The sequence below is a fragment of the Mycteria americana genome, chromosome 7 (genome assembly GCF_035582795.1).
Source record: "Mycteria americana isolate JAX WOST 10 ecotype Jacksonville Zoo and Gardens chromosome 7, USCA_MyAme_1.0, whole genome shotgun sequence".
Classification (NCBI taxonomy): Eukaryota; Metazoa; Chordata; class Aves; order Ciconiiformes; family Ciconiidae; genus Mycteria; species Mycteria americana.
This window is the reverse complement of record NC_134371.1, coordinates 5,364,424-5,392,021: the sequence shown is the minus strand read 5'-3', so window position 1 is coordinate 5,392,021 and position 27,598 is coordinate 5,364,424. Positions and strand designations below refer to the sequence as shown.

Here is a 27,598-nt window from a genome sequence, read left to right as displayed (position 1 = left end):
GCCTGGATAACTTTGTGAGCAATACCTATGCTGTTTTGAAGTGAATGTACGCCAGAGAAGCCTATAATTAAAACTAAAGTTCAGCCAATACGCATTTCTTCCCATAGGATTCAAAAAACAAAACTCCTATTGACTGAGAAGACACCCACTTATTATCCAAAAGTTTGTATTTATGATCTGTTTCAAAGGAGTTCCTCCCTTCTTTTCTCCTGTTCTCTCTTACCTTTTTAATAACTTCTGTTCTTTTTTATATTTTGCACAATGAGGGAAGAAATAATTACATGCTTCTCTGGTGACAACTGGTACTACTCCTCCTCTTGCAAATGGAAACAGCAACTAATTCCCCTGCTAATATTTACTTGTGGCATGTCTCATTCTCCTCTCTCTGAGTTTATTCTCAATAAAAAGTTAGGAATAAGAAGGATTATGTTGTTCCTTTAGACATTTGTTTATGAATAGAACATTTTTAGACACTTAAAATTAAGGGGGTTTTGTTTGGTTTGGTTTTGTTTTTTTTTTTTTTTTTTTTACTTTGAGAAAGATCATTCTAGATCACTAAAGTGAGATACTGCAAAGCTTAGGTTAAAGTAGAACAACTACTTTGGGGGAGAAAAATATGGCCACACGAATGACATTACTATTCAACTATTTTACTTCAGTCACATACATAGCTATTCTACACTGACTAGTCTCAAATATTCATGCGATCAAATTTTATTGGCATTAACAGTTACGGAAGGTGAATTGCAGAGTTGCATGCAGGAGCATTCATAAAAGCAACATTTTAGAATCACATGTGGGAGAGTTCACACAAAGTCTATTGGTTATCTTATAGAATAAAATCCACTAGGCTTAATTTGTTCCATTAACTTTGATGAGACAGTGTATCGCATTCTGTTTACTACTTTTACAGGAACAGAAAGAGATCACATTGTCCAGATGTAGTTCTTCAACTCTATAAATTATCATCAAGGTTTGCCATTTGCATTAATCAGAGCTGCACACATTCCGCTCCTGTCTCATTGATCAAGTCAGTCTTGGACTGTAAAAAAATGAGGAATAATGGATTTGCAAGGTTTTTTGCTTTACAATTCACTAGAACAAGAAACAGTTGTTGACATGTACACAATTTTATTTTAAGGACACAGCAATCACAATGACAGAAACAGAACCATTACTTTAATACTGTAAGCTTTCCTCTGGAAACTGACTTGCACACAGTTAGATCTGAAAGCATTTTAAACAATGTCTTGGGGGAAAACACAGCAAACCTTAAATATATTAACTTCAAACTTTATGTGCTTATCTCCTCTTTTTGGTAGCTGGTGGCAGTTAAAGCTCTTCAAAATCATGGCCACTTGTATTCATTGCTTCAGGGTGCATTACCCGTCCCATGAATAACACAGTACCTGTGGAAAAAGTGAGAAAGGAAGAAGGGAAGGAAAGATGTCAGAACTGAAAAGTTGAGGTTAAAAGATGACAAATACTGGTAAGTCCTAGAGCATGTAGTGCACAATTTTTATAGGAACGTATGTCTCCAAGAGCTTGGTAGCCATGAAAGGCAATGGACCAACAGCCCTAGAGAAGAGGACCTCTTTGTATTCAGAACCAATACAGTACAGAGAAGAACAGTGAAATCCTCTGCATTTCAGTGCCCCTCTGCTTATTCTGAAGGCTTGGATTGAAAACCCACCAGAAATCAACACAAAGGTTCACTTTCATTGCAACGGTTCTGATGAAGGCCCATGAAGTACTGCCACTGATGTCAAGTGGTTATGACACAGTACTGGTGTCTAGGCTGGGGTGCTCCTAAGGTGGCAGCTAACTAACTGAAGCATGAACACCTAATCAGAGTAACCTTCATGATCACTTCTGAACCTCACATGCCTGAGCTGCTGGACAATGTTCCTCACAGAATTAAAAGTGAGCCCCAGAAGCTACCACACCAATCAGTTAACAATTATTAACAGAGAGATACTTTGAGTTCACAGATTTACTCCACCGTAAAGCATGCAACCCACAACAAGGAATTCTCTGTATGAATACTGCTCCCCTATGCTATTTAATCACCATTTATATCTTTCCCATTTTATACATTTCTATCTAACCTGTTTAAACACAGTAATCAATCATAAGCACTTAGGGCCTTCTTGAGAATAAGGGTAAGCATCACAGATCTTTTTTCAAAAGGTTTCTAACCTTACATTTCTAGATTAGTAACGAGCTTTCAGGATTTAACTATAGTTGTTGGCAATTCCTCTTTCTACATGCAACGTCAAGGCCTGTGCAACATTAAGAACTGCCCCAATGCTACCAAGCTCTACTCTGTTCTGATTTAAACTTTTTCTTTTTGGAGAGGTTTTTGTATCTCAAGTAGGGAAAAGGGCAGATACCCTCCTCCAGACACATTTTTGCCTAATTACGTGTCTACAACAGCAAGGATACTCAACTTAGTTTTGGTCAAAAAGACCCCTAAGAGGTGGTATTGTGCCTTGCACACAAGTGACCCTGCCTAGCTAGACTGTATTACTGCAATCTAAATGGTTTAATAAACATTGATACCTACAATGGAGATCTCAAATACAGAAAAAACCTGTCAAACTGAACCTCCCAGAGTTTGCTCACAGAACATGTTAAGATACCACAACACACAGACCCATACGATAGTCTGTTTTGTCACACCCAGTCACATCCACATCATTAAGACAAATTACAAATATGAAACTAAGGAATTACTTAATCATTGCCCATTTTGCTAGTGAGTGCTGTTCTCATCCCTTGCCTGCCACTAAACACTTAAAGAGCACAACAGAATTATTCATAGCTGTAATATCTGTCCATTATGCAAATAATTTGGTACCGGGAACATATCTCACTGGTCTTACTACAGCCAAGCTCTTACGGAATACAATTATGGATATTCAGGGCAGTAACACTGTGTTCTCTGAAGAAAAATGGTGAATTTTTCTTCCCTGGGGTTTTTAATCACGTAATTGTGAATATTTTGAGGATTATGTCAGATTTTGGTGTCTTCCCTGGAGAAACATTAAGGGGACATAGAAAAGGTCAGTCTTTCAATATTAGGTATTTTAAGACAAATTAAGTAAAATTCATAATACATGGCCAGTTCATTGATGAAAATATGCCATTTTCTTTTGTATACTTGATGATGTACTGTGAAAAATGTGGAAAAGTCTGCAATATTCTCACCTGTTCTTCTGTTTCTGACCAAAAAGAAAAAGGGATGATCAACTATAACTTGAGGATACAGCACTGCCATTCTGCTAATGGCAATCATTCCTAAAGGGAAAAGAACATAAGCAACTTGTTAAATATCACTGCACATTCTCCTGCTCTTCATGAGAGATACTTGTGAAGCTCATGAGCAGACACTGAAGTCCCACACTCTCAGCACTAAGCGTCACCAAGAAACAGCATGAAAAATCTAACTGAAAATGAGAGACCTACAGAGTAATTCCATGCCTATTTATGCTTTAAGAATGATTAACAATGGAGAGTGGCACAATTTCCCAGGCTGAGGAAGCAGCTTATAAATTTTAAGACCCAGAACCCTAAGAGGAGTTATGACTCCCGCTCACTTGTAGAAAGAAAATGCATCACGCTAGACAGCACTGCTGACCTGTTTTAAACAGCTCCAAGCCTGCAGTTGATAGTAAAAGGTAACCCTTAATAACTATGGAATATGCAACAACTAAATGGGCTGATCTCTTAGCTTTTAGCTTGAGTCTTTAAATAATGAAGATGGTGAAAGTAAAATTAACTGGGAATCAGGCAGAATTTGGCTCTTTGTTATTTTTATTTGGAGATGCATGGATTTCTCCAGGCCATTATTATTTCCCAGTGTTTCATTTACTTTTACATTTTCACTGCACTGTTAATAAAGACTCATGCATGCCAGTAATCTCTGTCCATGTTAATGTTACAATTCAACCCAGTTACTGATACTCATGACCGGGGAAGTCATTCTTCCTTGCCTCAAAGACTGGTACAAGTACAGGCAATTAGAAATCACCTAATGATACATATTGACAACTAATATAACTTATTTTCAGGAAATGAAAGCATGTGATAACCAAGTAAACCAATCACCTGGCCTCCTAGCATTAATAGGGGCCAGCTATGTTTTTGCATTTAGCACTTCCTTGCATCTCTGTATATGAGCTTATTAAAATGGAATTGCAACAACTCTCAACTCCTTCTAACTCTTCTGGATCAAATGCCTCTGACCATCTCAATTAGCAGATCAAACATTACAAATGCTTAAGTTCCATAAAGAAAACATAAATTGCAGTCTGTACCCTCCTGACAATCAGAAGCAAAATAAGGAAGAGGTTTTCCACAGGATGCTCAAAATTATTTGTGAAACACACCATGTAAAAAAAAAAAAAAAAAAACGCTAACACTTTTCATTTCCAGAATTCTCTTCTGAAAAGCAGTATACCTGCTATGCTGTGTCTTCATGCTACATGCTATTTAGCTTTCCTGGCTGTACAGCAAGTCAGTTTTAAAAAATTAATTAACACAGAATAACCAGACATTTGATTTAGTTCTGCTTTTCAGTCAGGTACCTGAGGCAGCAGCAGCTTCTGATCCTTCTTCATTAACTTCTAGAAATGCCTTGTGAAATGCCTTTGCAAGGTAAAGTTCTTTGTTATCTGGAGAGGAAAAGGAAATATACTTCAAGTGGCTCAACATTAAGACTGAAGTATTTAAAAAAAAAAAAAAAACAAACAAAAAACAACACACAAAAACACTGCCAAAAACCCCAACACTATTATCCACCTTCCATACCAAGCAGGGAAGGGTAAGAGCTTTGTGCATAGAAGCTGCATTAAAATACCTTCTGCCAATACCTTTAATAGTACCATTTACCTCGCTTAAATTTGTAGTACTCTCCTACACTATGGGTATTACAATAGCTTGGCACTGGCTAGAGCACCAGTATACCAGACAGAGTAAAAGACAATCCTTGAACACAAGACTTTAAATGCAACCATTGGGAAAAAGGATTATGACATTATAAGGCAAATACTTATACATGAAGAATTTTATTTCTGCATTAGGTGCAATATAGACTTCCTCCACAAAAATTAGGTATTTTCTTTCTTCTTGTCATTATATTTAAAAGAAGCTGAAGGTAAATATTTATCGCAAAAACCACCATGGAACTAGTTTTTTTCAGTCTTGTTTGTTTCCATCCTTCTTTGTCAGTATTTTAATTTCAGTCTAAGCCTACTCCTGCTTAAGTCAGTGGATGTTTCATTACTTTTCTTCAGTGGCTAAATGATCAGACCTATTGGAATACTCAGCACCTTGCAGGAAGCAAGACACATAACACCATTTAATCTGTTTGACTAAATTTCATCAGAAAGACATAACAAGGATTAGATATACATTTATTGTACCTGCATAAAATCCACAGTAATGACAGAGCACAACTGGCAGTTAAGAAAGGAATAAAAGCTTTCTCAACAGGGAGATACACAACCATGAAAATCTAATCTAACCACCCCAGTGAGACAGCTATACTATTTTGCATTTCTGATCCTTCACAAAATGTTCAACACCAAAACTCTAGCTGAAGGCTGACTAAGGAGGAAAATCTTGGGACTATTTATCTAATTGTTACCCATTTATTTTGGCTCTAACGATAGCCACTAGTTCTAATACTAAGACAAGCCAAAACCACAAGAGACACCCATTTAAAATGTCTCTCCCCAGCAGATCTCTTTACTGCTACATATACTCAGAACTGAACTAAACCTCCTAAGTTCAGCTGCTTAACTTAGATCTCACCAAAAGCCTCAAATCATTGCCTTCGGGACTGTGTGTAGTAAAACACATACTACATTGCTAACTATTGTACTAGTTCTAGGCTTCAGTTCCAAGCCTTCTGTAATGCTATCTTGAAAGCTAGGATAAAGTTTCCACCGTGTTACTTTACAACATGGGACATGCAGCATCTACTTATCTTGAACACTAAGCACAATTCTCACAGCTTTTGTCTCCTCAGCTGTTAACAGAAAGGCCACCCAAAAACACAATGTGGTTGCATTCCAGCAATAACATCACCTTTAAGCCTCAAGCATTACCTGTAAAAAACAAATCACAAGCTAACTAAATACTACAATCAAGTGTTAAACAGTCATCTCCTAAAGCTTCCGTTCCATTATGGACCCGTTAAGACTCAAGTTTTCAAAAAATGTTTTAGAAAAAACACTGGATGTGCAAGAACATTTACATAGGTGATAATGAACAGATACCTAAGGCAAAAAGGGTGACAGATCCATGCACATCAGTAATTCCTGTTGTGCACATCTCACATTATGTGTGTGCTGCCTTCGTCTCAGTTAACAGGATTCTTGGTAAGTTATTGGTCGGTTCTGCAAATTCTACCTTCCAGGCAGCTGTATTTTGCTATCCTTGCTTGAGACCATTTCAAGGCTCTATTGAGCATTTGAGCTATGTGGCACATACCAAAAGAAAACAATAATTTTGCAGCCTTTATACAAAAATGCTGGTTTGGGGTTCCTTATCTTAAACCCAAATAAATTTTTAGGTTTAATAACAGACAAAGAAATGCCCACTTAGCCTAATCATGTCCTTCGATCACAGGTTTTTTTTATTACAGCACTTAAGCCTGCTCCTGTGACCTGTAATATTCACAGCAATACTCCATATTTTCATCCTGAATACTTTATTTTGCATAGTGTGGTGGTGCTTATGGTACACCAAGGTGTATTTCTGGCCAGAACACTTAGCAGCTCAGAAGATTGGTCTCCATCCGATGAGGTTATAGACCCTAACTCAGACAGCATAAACAATATCTTCTTAAGTTACCAGGAATACAAGAAGTGCCACTGGAGATGAGACCAGTATGTCCAATTAGTCTAGCACACTGCTCCAGCTATAGTAATATTGTTGCTTCAGAACAAGATATAAGAAGCCTTACAGATGAAAACTACAGCACAACTTACAAAAGAAAAAGATCCTCTCACCCAGCATGTGCCTTATACCCTAAATCAAGCTTCTAATCCACAGAATATATAGAATGCCTTTATTCAATGTAGAACAGATAGTTTTGATTGCTCTGAAGCATTTTTTTTTTTAATCCTACCAATCTCATGACCTCAAGGAGTACCCAAAGATCTCTGTGGTTAAGTTTTCCATAAGAGAAGTACTTTTTATTTGGCTTCAAGTTGTTGCCTTTCACTTCATTAGCTATCTTTGTCCTTGGATGGTGAAAAGAGCAATTCCACACCCCAATTTACTTTCTCTAGACTTTCCTCTTTATATTGCCACTATCACATCCCTCTCATTCATCTCTCCCTGAAGTGAATGAATCTGTTTTCATATGGAAGCATAATGTTGTCACCTAGTGTTCAGGCATTCTTCTCTTTGCTCTATTTTATGACTGTCAAATTACCAACTGCAATACTTCAATATGATACACATCTTGTCATTATTATGCATCTTTCCCTCATGGCTTTCACTGTGGAGCTTACCTGAGTATCTACTATCATGTCATTTTTCTCTAGTAGTTTCTTTGAATCTGGATTTTCATAGCAACCAACATGATGTGACTGTTAGCATCTCAGAAAAGTCCCATGGAGATTCGGTATCAAAGTTTAAGCTTTTTGCAGGCCCCTAGCCTAGATACCCATTAATATATGGGAGTAATCTGAGGCTTACTTCTAATGTACATGACTCCATTAGCATCACATTTCATTTGTCGTTACATTCCAGATGCTTGCAGACTGCTACTCATAGCTGCCAACTGGTTGCTCTGCAACTCTCATTTTAAAAAAACATGCAAGTTTATTGGCTTTTCTAGCCTAGGTTGTCCCAGAAAAATTGTACCTACCTCAGTCAAGACTTTGAAAAACTATTTACTGGACTGGTGCTCTTCTAACTCCTTTATATTGTGAAAGTAAGTCATTAAGATTACTTCACTGCTTACTGAAATGCAGGTCACCTTGAGGTTAAAAGCAATTGCCACTTAAGGCATTATACAACAGTAAGAAATATTATAATCATTTGAAAGGGAAGGAGAATTTTAGTATTGAAATTAGTTCAAGGGTAAGTCCTAAGTGGTGTCAAAATACTCAAGTAGCAAGTTTACATGCCGCGTAAATTATAAAATCCCAAATACCACAAGCTGTTTCAAGATTATTTTGAACACCTGATGGAATCAGAGATGCAAGTAAAACCTGTCAAAGTCGTTTGCTGAAACTGAGAGTCAGAATACATGCAACTAGACAGCCAAATAGGAATGTCCTCCTACTCCCCTGTATTAATTGACAAAGAACTTAATTTCTGCAAGAGAATAACATTTAAAATGTGCATCTGGATTAATACTTTCTTCTCTTTGGTTGCTCACAATCCAGGCATCCCGGAAGGTAAAGCTGACTCGTCTATTTCCATTTTTCAGATGAGTGCAAAAAGCAAAGAATTCTAAATATTGAAAAATAAGTCTGTAATCCTGCAATTTGATTTATATCCACTAAGCCCACATCGAATTTCACTGAACTCAACAATCTGTGCCTGGATCTGATTACAGGATTAGGGCCGTTGATGACATTGCAGAAGGCTTTCCTTGACAATAATCCAATGGCAAGAGCAACAGGAGAGGGGGAGGAGAGTATTTTTAAACGCAACAGAATTTCTCAAAAATCTCCTTAGTTTTTTCTTTTATGGTTTGTATATGCCTGAATTAAAAGTGTCCAGACACACATTTTGTTCAAATATCTGCATTTAAAGTTGCATGAAGTGCCAAATTTTCCAGAGGGCTGACACAGATGCATGTAAACTTCTGGCTTCAGCTTCCCTGTTACCGGAGGTACTATTGGGGTATTCACAAAAGCAAGCTTTCAACATTTTTCTTCAGAATTATTTTTTGCCCTTCCTCCTCCCTCCCCATTTTACATTGTGAAAATTAGAAATAGGAAACATATTCTTTATTTTAATTACTTAAAATTTCATCTCCATAGCATCAACAGTGGGGTTTTCATTAAAGACATTACTTCAAAAACATTTTCTTATTCTTAATTTATGAATGACCTTTTCATCACCTGGTGGCACATGCTGTTTTAAGTGAAAAGCAAAAATGTTAAACTCATGAATTCTCTCTATACACTGCTCTACCTTACTTAACAAAGAAGTTAATCTTTAAATGGCAGAGGAGTTAATTCAGTCATGCAAAACATGGTATTTTGATTTTGTACAGTACAATTGCAGAAAAATATAAAACTTTAAACAAGTCATTAGTCGCATGGATTAAAACACAAGCAAGTGCCAATCTTTTTGTTAACCTCTTGACTACAGAATTAGTCCCTGATATATAGGTGAATTTTACATTAAATGAAATAAGGGCCAAGCACTGCCTTTATGGTTCAATCTGCCCTGTGTATTTTCTGTTCTCCTTAGTGTTTTTCCTCAAGTAAATACTTTGCTATATATACAGCAGAAATTGTCAGAAAGCTTACTTTTCTTCGGGGTGGCAGAGAAATTAAAGGTGTTTTTCTGAAGAAAACCAGTATTTTTTAAAGAAGGATTTTTCATTTATTCAACTTGTTTTCATATTACCCAACTCCAGCTTTTCCCACAATTTCACTGGAAGAGTGAAAGTGGCAGAACAGTGGAATAAGCTACATGATATAGTATAAACAATATTTCAAACTTAGCAAAAGTGAAAAGCATATGAAAATCGCAAACATTTTTGCTGTAAATTTTAGAGGAAGGCTCACATTCGTTACCACTATTTTGAATAAACCACATAGGTGTGACTGCTTCCAGAGACAGACAATTAAGAACAGGTATTTCCCATCAGCTAAGAATCTATCTGGCTGATTAGGCAGTAACCCATAGAGCAGAAACACATACAGGGAGCAAGACAGAAGCATAAATTCCAAGAACAATGACAGCAGTCTCACACTGGCACATGCTTCTAGATAGAGAACAAGTGGGTTTGCCAAAACTCAGGTCTAGACAGACCATGCTAAATACACTGCTTGTGTGGTTATGCAAAAATAAAACAACTTCTCGGGCAAGGATGACTCAACTACCTTTTGTGCCACTTCAATACCTTTTAGGAGCTAATAGAAACATAAATATCTCATTTCCACCTGAATTTCTAAATGTATTGGATATTTCAACTTCTGAAAATGAAGTGTTGACAATGTACTGAAATAGGCAAGCAGGATATGGGACTAAATTGCTTTTATCTCAGAAGTCTTTCTTTCCTGTGCTGTTTCTAATACAGCAGGTATCTGGGGAGATGACTAATTGTACAACAGCTTAATGCTCTTAATGCTGTGAACAAATAGCCTCTGGAGATAAAAGACAACAACCCCCTTGTTGTGGCGAATCCCATTTGCCATCAAGGCACTGAAGCCATGTATTGCTCTAATGTGGATCTGCCTCTTGCATAGTATTACGCTTTCTCTACATTTCTAATGAGATCCAGTTCTGAAATACTTGGAGTGAATTTTCCCAAGTCAAAAAAACCCCCACCCCACACACATACCCTGATGGATTTCTCCCCTGCCCTAACTGCTCCTACAGTAAGCACACACTTACATTATGCAAAAATCCCAAAGGATCAAAAAATTGCTAGCAGGTGGGTTCCCCCCCCGCCCCCATAAAACCACTTTGAAGAGCGTGTTGGTTATCTTTAGCGATTTTAGTACTTCCTCATATACCTTGAGAGGCAACACAAGAACCTCTTACCAGACATCGCAGTGAGGTCAGCACTACTGCTGAACAGCTCTGTAATTCCAAGACCTCTCCAGACATCCTTCAGATCAATTTCCTGTTCTACTGTGAACCTGGAGAACATAATAGAAAATTACAAAAAAGTCCAGAATGTAAGTAGTACTTATTGTTATTAGAAGGTTAAAATTTCTAGGTAATGATAATTGAAACACCAAGGTAAATAATGTAAAGTAGGAGATTCAGCACTGATAGTATAGCATAGTGACACCTTCTACAAAAATGCTTACAAACAAATTAGTTTACTTTCACGGGTAGATTTTTTTTTCCTAATGCAGAAGCAATCAAAAACATGCTAATGGAATGTACAGTCCCTGACCATAAAACCTCACTGCAAAATGATGAAGTAATGTAAATGCTTAATTTTTATACAAAAGGTTTACTATAAAAACTGAATTTAATTGTACACATATTAGAATAGAATATCAAGTAAGGCAAAGGACAGCACAAACTTCATAGACAGCTGTTCGCAAAGAAGGAGTAGGAAAGAAAGATACTCCATTTTTATTTGGACAGGATAAGCAAAGACCTGCAGTTATGAAAACAAATATAAAACATTTCTGACTCAACTTCTAATTACCCTGGTGGCAAAATTTTAATTGGGTTTTGTTTGTGACTAAAGAACAGGGAAAACAAATAGTTGTTAGTGCAAATGCACATGTGAGTACAACCTGGCAGGATTTCAGGGTTAGCTTGCAAAGCCATGTTCTAGGCTATGGTACTATGCTGAAAAGACACATTGAGATTAATCCCGAGGGCAAGATTTTGGGCAAAAGCTTATTCCATTTACAAAGACTTCTTTTCAAACATTATAAAAGTTATGCCTGGTGTCAGTAAGACAAAAAAAAGACTCAAGTCACAGAATCACAGAATCGTATAGGTTGGAAAAGACCTTTAAGATCAAGTCCAACCATTAACCTAACACTACCAAGACCACCACTACACCATGTCCCTAAGCACCTCATCCAAACATCTTTTAAATACCTCCAGGGATGGCGACTCAACCACTTCCCCGGGCAGCCTGTTCCAATGCTTGATAACCCTCTCAGTGAAGAAAAATTTCCCAATATCCAGTCTAAACCTCCCCTGGCGCAACTTGAGGCCATTTCCTCTCGTCCTATCACTTGTTGCCTGGGAGAAGAGACCGACCCCCACCTCTCTACACCCTCCTTTCAGGTAGTTGTAGAGAGCGATAAGGTCTCCCCTCAGCCTCCTTTTCTCCAGGCTGAACAATGCCAGCTCCCCCAGCCGCTCCCCATCAGCCTTGTGCTCCAGACCCTTCCCCAGCTCCGTTGCCCTTCTCTGGACACGCTCCAGCCCCTCAATGTCTCTCTTGTAGTGAGGGGCCCAACACTGAACACAGTATTTGAGGTGCGGCCTCACCAGTGCCAAGTACAGGGGCACGATCACTGCCCTGCTCCTGCTGGCCACACTATTCCTGATACAAGCCAGGATGCCATTGGCCTTCTTGGCCACCTGGGCACACTGCTGGCTCATATTCAGGCGGCTGTCAACCAGCACCCCCAGGTCCTTTTCTGCCAGGCAGCTTTCCAGCCTCTCTTCCCCAAGCCTGTAGCGTTGCATGGGGTTGCTGTGGCCCAAGTGCAGGACCCAGCACTTGGCTTTGTTGAACCCCATACAACTGACCTCGGCCCATCGATCCAGCCTGTCCAGATCCCTCTGCAGAGCCTTCCTGCCCTCCAGCAGATCAACACTCCCGCACAACTTGGTGTCATCTGCAAACTTACTGAGGGTGCACTGGATCTCCTTCTCCAGATCATTGATAAAGATGTTAAACAGAAGTGGCCCCAACACAGAGCCCTGGGGAACACCACTTGTGACCGACTGCCAACTGAATTTAACTCCATTCACCACCACTCTTTGGGCCTGGCCACCCAGCCAGTTCTTTACCCAGCGAAGAGTACACCCGTCCAAGCCATGAGCAGCCAGTTCTCCAGAAGAATGCTGTGGGAAACCGTGTCAAAGGCTTTACTGAAGTCTAGATAGACAACATCCACAGCCTTTCCCTCATCCACTAGGCGGGTCACCTTGTCGTAGAAGGAGATCAGGTTGGTCAAGCAGGACCTGCCTTTCCTGAACCCATGCTGGCTGGGCTTGATCCCTTGGTTATTCTCTACATGCCGTGTTATAGCACTCAGGATGATCTGCTCCATCAGCTTCCCCGGTACCGAGGTCAGGCTGACAGGCCTGTAGTTCCCTGGGTCGTCCTTCTGGCCCTTCCTGAAGGTGGGCGTCACATTTGCTAATCTCCAGTCAGCAGGGACCTCCCCAGTTAGCCAGGACTGCTGGTAAATGATGGAAAGGGGCTTAGTGAGCTCTTCTGCCAGTTCCTTCAGTACTCTCGGGTGGATCTCATCAGGCCCCATAGACTTGTGAGTGTCTAAGTGGTGCAGCAGGTCACTCACCATTTCCCCCTGGATTATGGGGGCTCCATTCTGGTCCCCGTCCCTATCTTCCAACTCCAGGGGCTGGGTACCCAGAGAACAATTGGCCCTGCTATTAAAGACTGAGGCAAAGAAGGCATTAAGTACCTCAGCCTTTTCCTCATCCTTGATCACTGTGTTCCCTCCCCCATCTACTAGGGGCTGGAGATTCTCCTTAGCTCTCCTTTTGCCACTAATGTATTTGAAGAAGTGTTTTTTGTTGTCTTTTACAGCAGCAGCCAGATTGAGCTCTAACTCAGCTTTGGCCCTTCTAATTTTCCCCCTGCACAGCCTTGCTACACCTTTGTAGTCCTCCTGAGTTGCCCGCCCCTTCTTCCAGAGGTCATAGACTCTCCTCTTTTTCCTGAGTTCTAGCCAGAGCTCTCTAGTCAGCCAGGCCGGTCTTCTTCCCCTCCGGCTCGTCTTTTGGCACCTGGGAACAGCCCGCTCTTGTGCCTTTAGGACTTCCTCCTTAAAGAATGTCCAGAATGTCAATCTCAAAGAAAGTCCTTTATGTATGGCCAGAAACAGACTGGACAGCTGGAGAAACAAAGAAATATGCCAGAATAGTAATAAGAATGGCAGCCCCAACCGGAAAATACCAGAAGTCTACAAATACAAGAGACATTATAAATGTTTGTTATGGGTGAGTTACTGCTTCTCTGCAGAATGACCAAACAAATTATTAGTGATTTAAATTATGCTGACAGTGACTGGTTATAACTGTACAACACAAAATATATAGTCCATAAGGTTTCTCCAGCAAGCCATTCAGTCAGAAACAACTCTGCAATTACACTGCAGTCCTTAGTGAAGGGTCTTACCTGTGCTAGAACCAAAAATAAAATAAAATGTGCTTCTGTGCAATTTCTTGTAATAATTCTTTTTCAGGACTAAACTTCCTCAACTACGTGGAGGAACATGTTCTTTTCAGAAGAAAGTATAGGCCAGAACTCTGAGCAAAGAACAGCTGATGAAGAGTCGAGATGTACAATACCTTGGCACGTTAAAAGCCTTGGCAGCTTGAAAAATAATAATCTGGGTATCAAAAGACAACTGGGTAAGAGTCAAGTGGATCTTCCTCACTTATAACATTTACACAGAATGAGAAAAATCCAATACACAATCTACATTCATAATGAACTTAGAAATGCCATAAGAAGCCAAAAATCTATGATGGAATAGATATTAGTCATTACCCAGAGAAGAATTTTATGCAAGTTAAAATAAGATCTGGAGATAGTTCAGGATCGATAAATCACTGGTGACACCGCCAGTCCAGATGAATTCCAGGATATGCCTGGAATAAAAACACAAGAACTGATTCTTGTGATTTTATTGTTCTGGCAGTTCTCAAAAGAATCAGAAGACACCAACAAAGATTTATGTACTGGAGGAAGCTTATGGTGTTCTGGCATATTCTGCATCGGTCAGTGTGGCAGCATTTAAAATTAAAAAAAAAAAAAAAAGAAAAAGAAAAAAGAAAAAATAGATGGCATTATCTTAATGAATCATATGTAGGTACACAGATGAGATAACCTGAAAATAGCCAAAATGATTGTAGGACAGGGAAGCGTGTCCTGTCAGCTTTCTTCTTCAAGAGGAATCATCACTCGCTTTCCTCTTAGAAAGCTATGAACACTCACACTGGTCAAAAACGACAGGCAGGGAGCTCAAGAGACCTTCTGCACAATTTTAGCTTTAAGCTAAGAGACAAATCTGCAAGTTGCTCATTCATTCAAATTTCCCACTGGCTTACAGACTCCAAAACGAGATACCAGTTTTACTCTTACTACACACTTGTAATAAGTCCAGATCTATTTTAGAGACTTCAGTAAAAACCCTAAGAAAGGTTAATTAAGACTTGATTCTTGATGCCAGAGTTAACTAGAATTAAACAGTACAGAGGTTCTGTTTGTGCACAGATTAGTATTAAATGTATCAAGCTTTCAAGATAATTTAGCTATTAAGTAGCAACGTCAAACTAGTAAAGAGTATCAAGGATAGAACACTAGCAAGAAAAGTCTGCATGAAAAGCAAAATTTGAGGTCACAAATAAGAAAAATAACTGCAAAAAAGCATTTTTTCCAACTGCAGAGTATCACTAAGATATAAATGGAAATCAGGTGGGTTTAAGTCTCTGGACCACTAGACAGAAAACACACTTATCTGTTAAAAGATGACACAAGATGCTTTTGCATACTAATCAAGGAAGAAGTTTGGGAGATGTTTTTGAAAACAGAACGAAACAAAAAAAAAAAACCACACCAAAAAAAGCCATAAAGCCCCAGCTAAATATGCATCTGAAAAATGAAAATGCAAACAAATTGATTGGTTATATTGCTAAAGAATACCTACATGAACAGTAGTAGCAGTCACTTAATTACTGGATAGAGGATATACCCCTGACTGAAACCTCTGGAAAGGCAAATGCTGAACAGGTGGATAAGCGAAGGTCTCTACAATACCTAAAAGAGTGAGTTCCTGCTTTTTGCGACAAATAAAGTAGATCGAAAATATCACATCAGCTGTATAAATACCAAACTATACCTTTACGAAAATAAAACTAATTATTTCCCTTCTCCCCTTTTAGTTTTGTCATATGGTAAAAACCCACTCTGAACCACTATTCAAAATAGCATCTCCCCTCCTTTCTCACACACTCTGAAGAGCGGCGAGTTACAGATAAGCTATTATTAATGATATTTCAAATATTTTAGCTGACATCAGAACTAGCATCTTTTGAAAAATAACAGGGCTGCTTTACACTTTGAAGTATCATTTCAGGCTATGCAAACCGACATAAACATTCGGTATGAGTTATCCTCCAGTCATATTTGTATTTCTTTGCGTTCCTTATAGACAGTGATGTAGGTATTCAAAATCAAAGCTGACAACCTAGAACACAGAAGAGACATTCAATCTCATTTCCCAAGCCAGGCATTTGCTGTACCTCCAGACTCTGGTAATGCTGAGCTACATGATACTAGCCCTGACACATGGTTATTTGCAGTGTTCGTCACATATAATGAACCAGATGGTCATATTTTTTTTCCACAATCTTTTAGGTGCTTCTGATGGTAAAAATACTATGAAAAATCAATTTCAATACTTCAGTATCAGAAGTCATGGAATAGTTGCAACTAGGAGCATTAGAAACCACAAAGGGAAGTCTGAGAAAGCTCAGATACTGAAGAAAAGATGAGGTATTTTCACCATAGGACCAGAACAAAAACAGAAAGACTGGTCTGTTGAGTCAAGAGGAGACCTTCTGTACTTAAGCAGTTCTAGAAGGTTCACTGACACACATGCTCATGGATATATGCTTCTACAGACCACCTTAGAAAGCACTAAGCAGAAAGATATTAATAAGGGATAGAGACTCTGCTTATCAGCTGTCGGCCAAAGTCAAGGAGAAGTGAAGATGTGTGTTAGCTCTACATTTATTTGTACAATGTTCATTTGTAAAGTCTCTCTACTGCCTACATGTAAAATGCAGTCCAAATAGCTGAACAAAAATACTTCCCTTGATTTCCATCTTTGGATCTCTCCCACGTAAAATGAAGAAGAGAATGAGATGCTTAGGAGGTAGAATTAGATTGAGAAACTAATAAACAGTTCTCGGGAGGGTTTAGCAGAGAATGATGATATTTTCATGAAATTTAAAACTTATACAAGCATTAGATTAAAATGCATTTATGTCATCGACAGTCTCCTTAGTTATGTATCTGAACCTTTAGGTTTTGGATAGAGCATTAACTTTAACATACCATATCAGGCCACCTTTCTTCTATTTTACAGACTTTCAAGACAGAAAAAAAAATGGCTGCATCTTGTATGATGCTGTCCAACCCTTCTGAAATGCTGAATTTTTTGTGAAGTCCTTAGACACTCAGGATCCACAGAATCAAGGATTAGGGTGTACTTTTTCTAGTTATACAACAGAAGTGAACTAGAGCTTAGCGTGATTCATCCCAAAGGCTATAATTTCAAAAATTACTAAGAGTTCTGAACAAGCAAAAGCAGAAATCCCAGGTTTTCAGATTGGTTCTAATACATTACATTCTGCAGAACAAAAAGCAAACAAAGGAATGGCTCCATTGCTTGAGATCAACAATATTCTTGCTTGGAGGACAGGCCCTCAGGATCTGAATCAGTATTTTAACCTAGCAAGTAGCCTATGATACAAAGCTGCCAGCTGATATCAATTCCAGCATTTCGGTGGGAATTTCAGCTAGGTTGTCCTGAGGTGCTAGAACTAGCCTGGATGATTTAATAGCCTGAAAACAAACAAGCAAGGAACAAAAAAACCCCACTAACAGCAAAAAAAACCCAAACAAAAAACAGCTGCTCTGACCAGGTGAAGCAAGGCAGGTTATGGTTCTTTCTCTGGCAAGGTCCTTCTACCTGGGGCTAAATATGGGCTGCAGAAGTCGGCTAAGTGTGTATTTCAGTGGGACAGTTTTATGCCTTTTCTGTATCTGCATCTCAAGATTCTGTGACTGTATCTCAAGAACCATCGGCACTGGCCTATTCCTCATGAAAAGGGGACTCAGGAGAGCATGTTAAAAAAAGAGAGATTGTCCGTTTTTTGGTTTGGGGTTGTTTTTGGTGGGGGGCACAGGGGTGAGAGAAAACAACTTTCAGCTAAAGAAACTTATTTCAACACAATCTAAGGCATTTTTAAGATATTTTACACGTATAAAAAAGCAAGAAGGTCATTAGAGAGAGCCGGGCATACTGAAAGAATCCTTAAGAGGAGATCTGCAGACTGTAGCACTGTTATTAGGTACTAGTTCCTCCTATGCTCTTCAAATAATTTATGTTAGAGACAGCTTTGTAAATTAGATTCATGGTCTGTTTCACTCCTATGCAAAAAGTGGATTAAAATGTTGATCACTTTAGTCTGGGTTAAGCTGGAAACAATGATCTGAAAATGAAAATGAGAAAGTATAATTTAACAATTCTGTACAAATCTCTCCTTTGCTATTAAGAGGAATAATACACAATTTCATTTGCACACAGATAATGCAGACAGAAATTGGAAAGTTGTGATTAACTCTGCTTTGGCTAGTCATTCAGGTCCTATTACAAATGTATAAGTTTAAAAAATGTTCACTTTATAATTGGATAGCATCTTTCAGGATATAAAAATTTAATTTTATTCCACTGCTGCTTTCAATTTCTCAGTGGACAGAGCCTGCAGGCCACATTTCATAACATGTCTTTCTGAGTCAGAGCATAAAATATTTATGAAATGTTTATTTAGAGCATTGATAAAATCCTGCAGATCACCTCTGAACCCCTAATGGAAATCCCAACACCTTGGGAGCATACAATTAATCTTTGGAATTTTTTGAAGGAAACTGCAGTATTACACATGGAATTTCAAGCTCATGATAGTTACCTTTTATAATCTGAAAATACTGAAGGTAATCAGCACCTGGTTGTATCTGTTTTGCCTTTGTATAGCCTTAATTCACAAATATTTACCAAGTTCTCTGAGGTTCTTAGATAAGAGGCATGACAACTAGCCTGAGGACAGAATAAATAAGGACATTCAAGGACCCCACAAAACCTAAGCCTCAAACTCATGTCTGAGAACTTGGCTACAGAGAATCCTGGTCTCTTTGCTTTTGGTTAAAAGCAAACAAAGCCCCAAACTACCTCCATAAACTTAATTCAAGTCATAAACAAAATTAATATGTTTTCAATGACATTTGTATATTTAACTTTAGATACCTAAGCTTCTTAAATCTGGAAGCTAGTTTTCACAGATTCCCTATATAATCAATGGAGAGAGACTTCCGATGTGGATCTCGCACTCTAGAAATTCGTTGAGAGAAGATGTCCAACTTCAGCACCTGATGCACAGGCTGTGAAATGCTCCAGTTATAAAAGGAAACCTTAAGGAATGAAAGAATCCTCATATTTTACTTCTCATTAGCATCTAGGTAAGGTTTGCCTAAGCCAGCAGGAGAAATAGCCTAGGAGAAACGCTCCTCCCCTGCATCTTAGTGGAGTGTTAATACTAAAGCTCTTGGGACCTGAAAGCTCCAAGAGAAAAAAACAAACAAAAATCACAGGAATAGTGTACAGCAGGTTCAGTTTGTATAAAACCTGCAATGCAGCTCTTTGCTGCTCTCCCTGCTTCTTCAAAGGAAATGCTACTTAAAAAAGAAAGGAACTCTTACTACAGGGCAGAGAAAAATAGCCCCAAAATGCTGCTGTTCCCTCGCCACTCTGACTCCAAGCATCACAGCTTTAAAGAGAAGTGGAATTCCATCTCGAGTTGGAATCAGGGCACGCTGACAGTGCCAGTCCATCTCAACCTAATTTATCTTGGCTAGCCTTGTTTTATTGTGCTCAGCTGCAGTTAGCTTCTTGAAAGTGGTCTTTGCTTGGAAAGGACGCTGATAAACTGCAGGGATTCTTGTGCTGCTCTTTACATGTGGAATATAACAAACTCAAATCTCAAGTCACCTGAAAATGAACTATTTCAATGATTAAAAGGATTCACTATAGTTTATTTTTTCTGCTGCCATGTACCCGCTGCACAGTACCACAAAAGTAGAATAAGTAGAAGTGATCACATCAAACTTGTACCATATTGTTATATAAACACTCCAACGAAATGATTATGAATCACTTGAAGGCCATCATGATCCAACTATACATTATTAGTGACATTTAGTAGTAAACAACACTGTTACTAAGTCAAGTGTAGGGCAAGCATGAAAAATATTTGAAGGTAGATGAAATAGAGTTCTGGGAAAGATAACTAAGTGGTATATGTGAGCAACTATGCCACTGAGCACACACAACTTGTCTACAAATCAACTGACAGAAGTTTCACCCTTTCTATTAGTAACGTCTTGTTATTCTGTTGCTCCTCTAAGGAAAAAGAAACCAGCACTTACTACAACTATGAAAAAAGACAAAAGACACAAATTGACTGGAATTACCTCTCAACACTCCACCATTTGTATCTATACAGACAAACACCATTAGAACTTTTTAAATTAGCAGCACATAGAAATCTAATTAGGACCTAAATGAAACATTTTAGCTTTTGTTAATTCAGACTTGTAATATTCCTATGGCTCCAGTCTAAATGAAGCTTATCCATAATGAGTTCTGCAATACTCTGAACATCTTTCAGAGTGGATATATTCCTGATGATGAAATTCTCCTTTCTGGGGCTTACATGCGAAAGGGATGCAAATGCAGTGCTCATCTGTTGCTCAAACCACCATCGTTCTGCACTGCACGCCCCTCGGGCTTTCTTTGCAAAGCAACCTTCACGTGGGTGCTATATAACTGCAGACTTGATCAAGATGTTCAAGTTTTACCTACTCTGCTACTCCAATCAATTTGAATGCAGTCTTTCCCCTTCTGTTGACGTGGGAGCATATTCTCACCTTGGTAAATACACTTCCACTTTTTGCTTCTTTACAGAATTAGCCCATTCATTAATCAATGAGGCTTTGACCAGTGGTTCCAATGTGACCAGTGGAACTTCCTGTCTGGAAAGAACGATCATCATACTAATCTCATCTCCCTCATATGGTATTTCCAGAACTTGATAGATACCACCTGCTTCATTGGAGCCATCACTGAACTCTCCTACAAAAGAAAAACAACAACAAAGCTATTAGAAGTATTTTCTTTTGTTTTTTACTGGACATAGGGGAAAAATAGAAGGTTAATAGTAGGCAGTATTTATTAGATACCGGAGACAGAAATGACCCTCTTTATTCTATTCTGTATAAAATTTATATTAGGATTTTTAATCACAGGATTTGAGGCTTACATCTGCTTTCTTAAAGAAAACAAGCTTATGCAATCACACAGTTTATAGATAATCATACTTGTGAACCCAACTTCCATTGGTTAGACAGAGAGAAGTCTGAAAGTTAAAGCTGCCAAGACTTTCATGGAAATGGGCAGAGGTTTTATTTTTATTCAGGAGAGATAATTTGTCAACGATGAGACTGAGTGAAATACTGCCAATGCTAGACACTGTAGAACCTACTTGGACTTCAAACTCAAGATAAAAACGATTGTTAGTTCTGTTGTTCAAAGAACCCCTATTTTACCTTTCTAAGGATATTACAACAGTAATGAGCAAACATAATTCATTTTAGTATTTAGCACAGCATAAGAAAAATATTTTAGTGAGAAGCAGGACTAGCTCAATAATTGTAAAGAGGTTAGATTTAATAAATATTCCGAAATCCACCATGTGGCACCAACCATGTACCTAAAAGAGTCATCAAGAAAGAGGTCATTATAAGTGTTGCTATCCTGTTATAATACACAAGCACACACATTACAAAAAGACATCAAAATCAGCATCCCTTCATTGGGCAAACACCACATTTAAAATTCTAGGTGAAAGAACAGACAACAATACAAATGAGTATTACTGCAACAGACCTACTAAGACAAGACTTATTAGCTTTAAATTGCTAAAGCTCCAACTCACCGTAGTAAAACTCTCCCTGCTGGTACATCATTGGAATCTGCACTTCACTTTCATCATCTTTAGTGAAAGAAAAAGTTCTTGTATTTTCAGGTCTGAACTGTGATTTCCAATTGCCTTTAAAGTAGATTGCGTTGATGAGAGCCAAATGAGTTAGAGCACCAAAATCTCTTGAAGACACAAAATCTTTGATCATATCTAAGAAGAAAACCAAGTGTCAGTCTGCATGTCAAATTGAGCATTAAATCAAAACTTAAAACAGCTTGAAAAATGCAAGAAAATAAAAAGCTGTGCTAACATGTAATTTCCAATTCAGATGTTCCATTAAATCTCAAATTAAACTGCCAGTGTTTTGTAAACCTAAATCACAGTGTAGGTGCATAAACCCTTCCATTGAGTACATGTTAGTCAACTGTTTCTTGATCACTACTTAAATATACTGCACAACGAAACCAAGTGGGAAAGGGGTCACATGAGGAATGTTTACACTGGTGCTATAATACAGTCCAGCACTATCCTCTAAAGGTCAAAACTTCTACAAACTTTGGCTCCAATCCAAAGCAGCACTGAAATGGGTGCTTAATTTAAAGTGTCTAAGTATACCCACTGGAACTTCACCTGGGCCAATTCTGAAGGAAGCATTCAGTTTCTAACCGAGTAATGTTCAGACTTCAAAGTAAGGACTAATGATAAAAAAACCCTGTAAATTCCTAGCATTTGTTCCACTGACATTAGCTCTTGAAAAGCAAAAGAGAAAAAAACATCTAGCATCTGCTCTATTCATGGGAGGTACGTCAGCTGAGCATGGCAGCTGCTTTGCTCCTACTCCTCAATAAGTCATTTACATCAGAAAACAGTCTGTTACCTGCTTTAGCTCATCTTAAATGGCTTGCTTTTCAGCAAAATAATTTTGAGTTTGTTAAATTTGGTGCACTGACCAGATTTGTCACTATTCTTGAAGAATTACAGCCTACTTCAGATAGCTTTCTTGCTCACTTCTATTTTTAACTGACATTGCAATGCAAGGTGTTAAAATAAACACATTCCTCAGTCTGATTATTACTTCTTAATCCATGGTTTAAAATACAGATTAATCCTGCTTTCTGGAGCATATGACACTGACTAACTAGTGTGAAATTCATGTATCATAGGGCAGTTTTTCTTCTGAGTTGCTGTTTGTACTTCATTTTATCTAGAACATTCTTAGAAATGAGATGTGACCCATACTGCCATACTCGCTCTCTGTAGTTGGAAAAAAAAGGAAGAAAGAAGGAATACACTTCCAGTTTTCCCATTTCTATTTGGTACATCATATTGCATTATATTTTTCAGCCATATCTTGTTAATACACTAACATACATTAAGAATTTGTGGTCAGAAAAACCTTTGACAGTTAACATTTTCTGCTCTGAGCCTCCCATCATACTTAACATGCTGGAATTGGAAACCTGCCTGTCTTGTACCCCTTTCCTAATAAGAAAATGAGCCTCCTCCGTCAGAGCTGGCAGGCAGGAGAGAATGAGATCTAGTGGTCAGAGACTAGGCTGAGGGACTGTTACTATCGCAACCTAATGCTAAGAGACCCACAGCGGCCTTTGTTAGCTCTGCACAGCTCCTTCCAGGGCAATGGTTACGAGCTCGGTCAGCACACATGGCAGGTATTAAGCAGGAGATCTTGTTCTTTCTAAAAAGAGAATTTTACTTTTCCTTCAGACAGACAGCACGTTTCTCTGAAAACACTCTGCAATCTGCTGCATCGCTTACATTCCCTCTATTTCTGTAGCTTGAGATAAAGGGCAGAATTTATTATGAATATAATAGCTGCCATTTTCCCTTGGAAAAAACAGATCATTTCCAAAATGGAATAAAGGCATTACATGAAGTGCTTTTCCACTTTGGTGCCATACATTTCTATAAAGCTTTATGGATTCTTAAATGCTCAGACTACATGCTGATGTGTTAATTCCTTACAGGGGATTCCGATACCTTCAAATTTACAATGGTACGACTAATGTTAGAGCCAGATCCCTGTTGAATTACTCTCAAAATATCAACCTCCAGAGTGTGCCAGATGAACTGGAATGAGATTATGCTTTAATCCCTATAATGAAGGACTAACTTCGCTCCCATACCTTGAGACTGGATGTATTCAGAAAATGTCACATCTTTGGGATTCCACAAGCGAAGCAAGTACTACATCACACAGATCTGAATATGCATATTTACATCAGTAATTTTGTGCACACTCCCCTGCTGCAAATTTTTGTTGTGAAACTCTGTTGACAGTCTTCCTAAAATCAACTACTCCCTCAACATGCTATCTAGTTTACTCACACTGGAAAAGATTAAATTACAGGGTCTGATTTTGTGGTTCAAAACTATCTTTTGTATTCCTTAGTATTCTGTTTCTCAGTACCTTGTAACTATGAGTTTCTCAGAGAACTAGTGATACTCCACACATTCAAAGCATAGGTCAATAACCCCTTTGTAGGCAACTTTTCTGCAGTTAGCAATAGTACTTATCTATTTTTTTGTAATTTAATACTGAAATCAGTATTAAAATACTATTAAAATGCCTACCATTAAAACATTCTCCTTCAATAAACGTTACAGGTACTTTAAGATAGTAAGACAGGGGAAAAAAAAAATATTCAGTCAGATACTATTATATGATTAGCAATGGCTAATATCACTTAAGACAGATCATCCCTGCACAGAAAAAAAAAATTTTTTTCACAAAGAGCTGATACTAGAATTCTTTTTATGGGAGGAGATACTTTAGTCTCAAACAGAAGAGATAAAAGCCAAGGCAACAGTTCAACAACACTGTAGAACTTTGGAAACACAAACACTTATATACTGCAGGAAGTATATAAGAGAATCACGTGGACTTACTATTTGTATGATTCTCCACCCACTTATTGATGTGGGTAGCTACAGCTGCACTTTGGCTGAAATCTATATTCTCTACTTCAGCTTTAAAGTATTTTTTCACCAACTGCAGAAATTTGTCACTGATATGAAATCCATTCTGCACATAGAGAGAGTTAGCAATATTCAGAACATAATGACTTTCTTCAGTAGTTGCCATATCAGAAAGGTCCTTCAAGAAGATAAACTCTTCACCTGAGGAAAGAAAAACAGATTCAGTGTTTCAGAAAAGAAAGTTATTCCATGTTTTTTCTGCTGGAAATTCACAAAGACATTTTATGAAAAAAAAAAAAAAAAAAAGTCTTTTTTTTTAATAAACTGGTTTCTAAACCTACACACACCTTCAGATCTGAAAGAACAATCTACAAGGCAGAACATATCATTTAGAGCTTATTTTTTCTACTACCTATAATTAGTGTAATTAACAAGACATTTGGATCCCATCACAGACAAAGCTATCAATGGTAATCCTTTCAACACCAAAAGAGTAATTAAAAAAAATTATTCTTATAAGTCACACTTTTATGTCTTGCCACCACAAATCCTTAACAGAATTTTCGTTACATCCTAAAAGCCAGTTGCTTAAGGAAAAATGAACTTCAAGTTTTGAAGCCAAGGACTTCTCCATAGACTTCTCTCTGCAAAAAACAGGTCTAGAATTTCCCAGGATCCTGCGTGGGCTAGTACAGAATCATTAGCTTGGGTAATGAGGAATCGTAAGCAGGATTAAAGTAGTCTGCTTCAAGATAGGAAGCTTGTAGTGTTGCATTGTCTACCTGAAGCTGAAGTTTCTAATTGTTTTTAAAAAATAACTTAAAAATTGAATGCAATGATATATTCGAAGCGGAAATCATTGGAGTACTTTCACTGAATACCACTCATATGCAGTGAATGGCCCAGCTCAAATCAACTGCATAATTTATTCAATTACAGCTAAGGGATAATTTATCAATGTTTTACAGACAAACTGTAGAACTAAATACGTGCTGTAGTCTCCACAGAGAGGCATCATCTGTGCAGTGGTACTGTTGAACACATCTTGAACATTGTATTCAGAAATTCCTCCCCAAGATCCTTTCACCGAAGACTTAAAGTCCAGTACGTTATATGAATGAGAAATTTCATTCAGGCTTCAAACCAATTACTTTGACATAAAAATTCATAGAAATTGCCTCTTCAAAGTCATTTTTTGCCATTCACTCATCCCCTCCATTTGCAGTCCAGTTGCTTGCACTAACAGAGCGTGCTTGCACTCCAGAGCACAGCACTACATCTAGACACATGACTTAGCTCATCCCATACTACAAACGGGACAGTGTGGTAGTATTGTTCTCTGCTAAACAAATGAATCCTGTTTCTCAGAAAGGCTGATGGGAACATGTGGTGTATCGTGCTGAAACAGCCAAGATGCTTATATTTCCTAAATTAGCTTGTATATCTGCATGCGACATTATGCAATGCAGACAGAACATTAGAGACATAGAATTAGGGTAAAGAACCTACAGGTTCTACCTACAAGGACCAAACAAGTTGTGTCAAAGTAAGAGACATTTCCAGTTAAAATACTAAGATTTTCATACTTTCTTATAAGTAATATTGCTAAAACTACTGCTTTCCTTGTCAGGTTTCATTATAATCCCTAAAAAGGATGCTCCTACAAATCTTCTTGTAACTCTAGAGGCAAAGGCATGCTTATTTTGCAGATGGAAACCAAGATCAACAGTTAACTACAATTGCTTAAGATTCAGGTGTCGAAGCCAGGATTGTATGTTAGCATCTCCCAGCTTATGCAGAATCCACTGAAGCATGCGTTAGCATGCTCAGGCCATCAAACAGGATGCCAAGAAGCCTACTGATTAATAACCCATGGACATGACCGGGCCACTTCCATCGCTGTTCAGGTATTGCCATCTGTTTCTTTAAGACAAAAAGCCCCATAGTAAAATATGACTAAAAAGCCTTACCATTTTTTAAGCTGTCAAAACCCAAGGAATGTCGAATTTCTTTCAAAGTGGTTCCATGGGCTCCAAGTTCTACCATTCCCATGGCTATTGCAATGCTCAGAGGAGAGAAAAGAATATTCTCATCTTCTCTTGCAGCTCGCAGCTGATTGTAAACATTCACAGAAAGCTCAGCAATGGTTTCATCAGGAAAATTTGTCTTGAAGGCTTTGCTTTGCAAAACAAGCAAAGACAACAGTCCGAGGAAATACATGTCTTGAGATTCTAAGGTCTGCAAGAAAATTTTAGAGAAAATAAGTTAACCTTGTTTAAGTAATAAAAGATTCAACTCGAGAGAAAAAAAGAATAATAAACTTTTAGTCTTAAATCTGTGTGGAAAAAAACCCAACCTAGTTATGGAGTTCAATGAACAATTCAGTTATTTGGAGGAGAAACTAATACATATACTGTTCAAACTGAAGTAATGATCTATTTTCAAAAAAAAAAAACCCAACCTATTTTATTATGTGACTTTCGAAGTCTTTCAGCAACAGATTAACAAAACATGGCTTCTACAGAAAAAGACCTCAAAGACATAGCAACGCCTTTCCTACTTTTACTTTTTAATTTTGCTGTTGTCGTTGTTAAGCAATGCTGATCTGGAATTAGTATTTATTTCTGTACTTTTTCACCAAGGAGACCTACAAATCCGCATTTCTTTCATTTAACCTTCCAGTAAGATGCAACTTTTCTAAGTCACTCTAAGCCCCAAACTGGTAAAACTATTTCAAGCACTGTAAGAGAGCTTGCTGACAAACGAAATGTACCGTGATGTTGCTCAGCTGCAAAACACATGGCAAGCGGCCAAAAATTCTTTGAAAGAAAAATAAATTATGCCTTAGTTACCAAATGAAATCCCTTTTGTTAGTAAATAATGGTGAAGTTAGGTAGTTAGGCTAGCTAAGAGACAACACCTGCTCAGAGATCTTTAGAGGATAAAGTTATTG

The 27,598-nt window shown here is 38.1% G+C and overlaps 1 protein-coding gene across 1 annotated transcript; it reads right to left on the bottom strand.

The window, feature by feature from the left end:
* Window positions 1–463: 463 nt before the first annotated feature.
* SERPINI1 (serpin family I member 1) lies at window positions 464–26,881 on the bottom strand. Its single transcript, XM_075506829.1, has 8 exons — window positions 26,616–26,881; window positions 24,616–24,846; window positions 21,724–21,918; window positions 20,657–20,861; window positions 10,750–10,847; window positions 4,590–4,676; window positions 3,211–3,300; window positions 464–1,409 (listed from the first exon to the last, which is right to left on the bottom strand). The coding sequence occupies exons 1-8, from the start codon at window positions 26,863–26,865 to the stop codon at window positions 1,333–1,335; spliced, it is 1,233 nt and encodes a 410-aa protein (XP_075362944.1). The 5' UTR covers window positions 26,866–26,881; the 3' UTR covers window positions 464–1,332.
* Window positions 26,882–27,598: the final 717 nt, after the last annotated feature.

What these genes read in the sequence shown, in the direction of transcription:
- SERPINI1 (XM_075506829.1), bottom strand. Translation starts at nt 26,865, where the DNA reads ATGTATTTCCTCGGACTGTTGTCTTTGCTTGTTTTGCAAAGCAAAGCC. An exon ending in TGACCTCACTGCGATGTCTG is followed by an intron (nt 4,677 to 10,749) that starts GTAAGAGGTTCT and finishes TTTCCTCTCCAG; the next exon opens with ATAACAAAGAACTTTACCTT. An exon ending in GGTCAGAAACAGAAGAACAG is followed by an intron (nt 1,410 to 3,210) that starts GTGAGAATATTG and finishes CTTTTTCCACAG; the next exon opens with GTACTGTGTTATTCATGGGA.